Below are 5,132 nucleotides of genomic sequence, written 5' to 3' on the forward strand. Positions count from 1 at the left end.
AAGAGGAAGAGAGAGGGGGGCGCCAGGGTCCCTCAGCGGAGCTCACCAACAAAAGCGAACCGAGACAGCTGCTCCCTCCACAGTCCACACCATTAAATATCTGGAACAGGGATCTGAGGGTGGCGAGGTGCCAAAAACCCCTCCACTTGAAAAGGTCTGAAACTCTTCCTTCGTTTGGGGCACTAGAGTTTAGTGGTGCTTTTTTATGGCGCAATTGTTGGAATACCGTGCGTAAAATAGCACCTGAAACAAACACCATTGCATTTACCTGGAAGGTGGCACAGATGCCGGCGTGGTCCTTATTATGAGCAGACATAACTGCTCTATTGTGAGGGGGATAATTTGCATGATAATACCGTGTACAATAACGAGGGCAGAGGGTTGAGCGCTCTTAATAGACATAAACAAATAATCTTTGCGCGCAAAGGACTCAAGCAGCATGTCCAAACTGTCCAACTGTCCAAAACACTGACACCAGAATCAATTCATTCACAACAGTCCAAATGGTATTTCAAAGATGAGAGCTTCATATTCTGAATGTTTATATACACACACATACACACACACACACACACACGCGCGCGCACATCACATTACTGTAACATAACAAATGTGGTTATTAGCCAAAAATGACCAGATATTATAACCTGTCGCGTGCAGCAGAGCACGCAACGTGAGAATGCAGTCGTACACAAATCAGAAGTCACCAAACAAACGGAGAACAAACGAGGCGCAGGGCAACACCTGTCGCTTTCTTTGGAGAAGGGCCCTTAATTCCCCCGGCTGATTCAGTTTGGGGCCGAGGGGCCGCCGGCAGCAGCAGCAGCTGCCAACTGAAGGCATCGCGTTACATCCGCCAAAAAAAAAAAAAAAAGCCGGTTAAATCTGCTGAGGCTCGGACACGAAAGCACAGCAGAAGGAAGAATGGGTCGGGCAGAGAAAAAAGAGAGACTGAGTAGAAACATCATGGTAGTAAGATGAGTCAAAGTGGTCCTGGAAGCTGTACATACAAAGCAGTATTAAATCATTTATACCAATTATAATTGTTTATACACCATGAACGTTTATCATAACTCACTCTTGAATAGAATAATAGCCCCCGGCTATAATAAACAGTTATTAAAATATTCATCAAAGAGTGTAGATATCATTCTAACATGACATCATTCTGCACCATGATGAATTGTGTGCAGCTGAATGGAAGAACACACAGTTGATTCACTGGGGTTTAAAACAAAAAAAATCACCGCGGTCGGTCCCCTAACACAACAAACTGTCTGATTAAAGCCCCTCCAGCTCCTCGGGGCGCAGACCGGGGCTGACCGGAGACAAAGAGAGTGGGCGCTCATTGGCTCCGGCCGTGTGCGCTCCGTTGTCCCCCCAGCGAGAGCAGCTCAGCCCCTATTCACATGTTAATAAGCCCCTATAAATACTAACAGCCACTCAGCGCCGGCAGCACGTCTCACTAGGATTGCACAATAAACACAGGGCGCCTCGCCTGTGAGTTTGGTCGATTTTCAGTTTTTTTTTCTTTTCTTCTTGTAACCGGTTCCGTTTGCCAGCTGCCTTTCGCTGACGGGAGAGAGCGAGCAGTAGGAGAAGCCACAGAAGCGGCGATCCAAACCAACATGGCCCCCTCGGCTCGGCCCAGCGACACCGGACTCGATATGGAGGAAGAGGAGTCGTACTACGGGATTCAGAAAGGGGACAGAAAGGTACCTGCTGCGGGACTGTTGATGGAGTCACCGGCGCTCTTTGGACACATCGGGCCCTGACGCACTTGTCACGCCGGTGACATTCTTTAGGCTTAATGCTTAGAGCGTTTATGTATTTATTTTGACAGTTAATTATCACACACATGGATGCGACTTCCACCACAGAGCGAGGAATACACAGTGTTGTATCCACAGCTGCGGGTTTTCTGTCACTGACTGGAGTGTGATCTTTGTGTGTCCCTGCAGACCAGGAAACCGCTGGTGGAGAAGAAGAGGCGAGCTCGCATCAACGAGAGTCTGCACGAGCTGCGGACTTTGCTGGCGGACACGGACGTGAGTACGGCTCCGCGCGTGCGCACACACTGTGGCCGATATACCTATTGCACCCTCAGCTCACCTGTCCCTCCGATGCAGCTGTATAGGTTTAAGATGTTGGGGTTCTGATCGGAGCTGCGCTGTGTTGTTCCCACAGTTTCATTCCAAGATGGAGAACGCAGAGGTGCTGGAGATGACGGTGAAGAAGGTGGAGGATGTTCTGAAGAACCGAACCCAAGGTCTGCACCACTCTTGATCTTAATCTCATTATCCTGTATCTGACACTATACTTTGACAACTGGTGTTTGGATCCTCTTGTATCTTCAGATAAAGGTTTCACAGACCTTTTTGTCTGTGAAACCTGGCCTTCTCAAAAACAAAAAACAAATGACAACTAAAAGCTTGGCTCAAGGGCTGACTTTCAATAGATCGCAGCGAGGGAGCTGCTCTGCTATGTACGAAACCCTGACCCAGAATCAGGTCGTCTGCAAGTCATTTAGCACCAGGTTCTCCACAAACATAGGAAGTTCAACCTGAGGTTTAGAGCAGTGGGACACTCACAAGGGGTCACGAGATACATTTCAGGGGTCACAAAGATCTTTAACAGATGAGGAATGTAGAAAAAAAACATTTCAGTTTTCTTAAATATTTTGAGCTTTTGTTTTGTTATTAATTTCGCTACTTCAGTGCTAGGCAACCCGTGACGAGGGTCACAGGTAGATGTGTCTTTGAATTAAAGGATCACAAGACAAAAATGAACCACTGATTTAGAGGGAATACTAGTCATTTTGTCGTATTTCATCAATAGGTTTGATCTGATTGCTCATGTAACCCAACTGATGGTGACCTGGCTTCGACCAAAAGCAGTCCAACTGGAACGCAGTCACTTCACAGTCCTTCACAGTCTCTCCTTCTTACAGAAACAGACGCACTCAGCCGAGAAGCCAGCGAGCGGTTCGCGGCCGGCTACATCCAGTGCATGCACGAGGTGCACACGTTTGTGTCCAGCTGTCCCGGGATAGACGCCACGGTGGCGGCGGAGCTCCTCAACCACCTCCTGGAGTGCATGCCCCTGAACGAGGACCACCTCCAGGACGTGCTGATGGATCTAATCACTGACACTCCTGGGAGCAACGGCAGCACTTGGCACGGAGGCGACGAGTCGCCGTGCTTGACCCCGGCGTCGCCCGGAGGAAGGAGTCTGTCCGGCGGCTTGTCCCCGGCCCCCTCCACCGCGTCCAGCGAGGACCTGTGCTCCGACCTCGACGAGACCGACAGCGAGCACAACCAGAGCTCCTCCGAGGGCCCGGAGAATAGGGAGGCCCTGAGCATGCCCACCGTGACCTACCCCCGGTCTATGTGGAGACCCTGGTAGGGGTCTGGGCGTTTGGATGGAATGCAGTCGGGATGTGTTGCAGCAGCTTCCTCATACGATGTGACACCGGGACCGCTTACTGAAAGGGAAAAGTCCACTCTACAACACATTCAAAGACAATTTTCGGTGGTGTAACCTGCATTTCTCTGCTCATTTACGCCTGCAGATAACCGGCCACATGCATGGATTTTCTTCTGGATTCCTCACATTGATGTTCAATAATCAAACCTGCTCTCTAAGACACAGAGACCCGTTTGTCCACTGACAACAGCGGACGAATAATTGATCCCAATGCAGTGCATCCGCGGACCGCGTGGCGTTGTGTGGAGGGACCCTGGCTTTTCTCTTCACCCACAACCCAATGCGGCAAGTTTAAATCCTGTCCTCGGCATTCTGGGAAAATGTAGGACATCACTCAGTGAAACAGCAGTAGAAATTCACTCCTCAAGTGTTCACGGTTGAAGTTTTCCTTTATCTCATCACAGGGGGCCTTCCTTTTCAAGGGCCTCCTCCAGCTCTGGGGCCTCCTGAAAGTACAGGGTCCTGTGTTGTGACTTTACTTTACACCTGGAGAGAGATGAAAAGCCTTCTCTCTCTCAACATTCACTTATAACCCAACGAAGGACAGACGAGGAACTGCTCACCTTCACACTTTGATTTTGTGTCAATAACTCTGTGTATATATATTTGTATGTGGAGAAAAGCTCTTTTAGAAACCCGAGAAGTTTGGCAATGCCTCTGATTAATATAAATATTTCTATTGTATTTCATGAAGGCCTGTAGTTTATCGGACCAGTAGCCTCATCCAGAATGACCACTTCATGTTGTAATGATGTTTAGAAATGCCCGTAAAATGTCTGAATTTTGCTAAATAAAATTCTGTAATTGAAAAGCTTTTGTCCGATTGACTCAACACCGGAGAGGAAACAGGATCAAAAACTTGGAACTTAAATAAAAAATAATAATAATAAAAAACTGTGAGATGAAATATTGTCAGTGAAAGTTAAGTTATTGTTGAGAAATGACTTTTGATTGATATCTTGAGGGATGGCAGGCTAATTTGTGTTCAGGCTAAAAGCTCTTAAAAGCACTGAGTTTGATTGCATTAAATTATGACTAATGTGACAAAAAAAGACCAACATCATTTCTCACAATTTTTTGTCCAAATAAAAGCTTTGATAAAAACCTTTTCTCTGCTATTCATCACTGAATGCCCTTAGATCTTTGATCCCACAGGGCTAAAATACATTTCATGTCAGATCATAACCCTGAAGATATATTCCCCTCTTCCTGTCATCACCTCCGACCTGCGCTCCCCTTCTCACCACGAGGACGCGCAGTGCGCGTACGCACATGAAAGACTCGCGCCTCTCCAACGTGTCTTCGCTCTCACCTCAGATACAATGAGCACCTTCACAAAGAGACGTTAGATCCTGTCTGCACCAGCGACCAGCCTACAGCGAGTAACACGGCCGCTTAAGATATAGAATGAATAATAATAATAAAAAACGTTACCTCTCGTTTTTCATAACGGACCAAAAGGCTGCATCTGATATTAAAGTGACATCCACACGTTGGTCATTGTCTGCTGTCAGATGATCCTGGAGTCTAGAAGGAATAATTAAGGTGGAGGTGGAGGGGTCGGGGGGTTCACATGCTGGACCTGGGTGTGAACGTCGGAGGAAACACATTGAAATGGGAGCGGACGAGACACGGTGATCAAAGCT

At 47.6% G+C, this 5,132-nt stretch overlaps 1 protein-coding gene across 1 annotated transcript; it reads left to right on the forward strand.

Moving 5' to 3' along the window:
- The first annotated feature begins 1,328 nt into the window (after positions 1 to 1,328).
- Positions 1,329 to 4,393, forward strand: her13 (hairy-related 13). Its single transcript, XM_031861084.1, has 4 exons — positions 1,329 to 1,715; positions 1,962 to 2,048; positions 2,188 to 2,269; positions 2,951 to 4,393. The coding sequence occupies exons 1-4, from the start codon at positions 1,629 to 1,631 to the stop codon at positions 3,403 to 3,405; spliced, it is 711 nt and encodes a 236-aa protein (XP_031716944.1). The 5' UTR covers positions 1,329 to 1,628; the 3' UTR covers positions 3,406 to 4,393.
- Positions 4,394 to 5,132: the final 739 nt, after the last annotated feature.

Source organism: Anarrhichthys ocellatus, unplaced genomic scaffold, assembly GCF_004355925.1.
Source record: "Anarrhichthys ocellatus isolate YVR2014 unplaced genomic scaffold, GSC_Weel_1.0 scaffold24, whole genome shotgun sequence".
NCBI classification, from domain to species: domain Eukaryota; kingdom Metazoa; phylum Chordata; class Actinopteri; order Perciformes; family Anarhichadidae; genus Anarrhichthys; species Anarrhichthys ocellatus.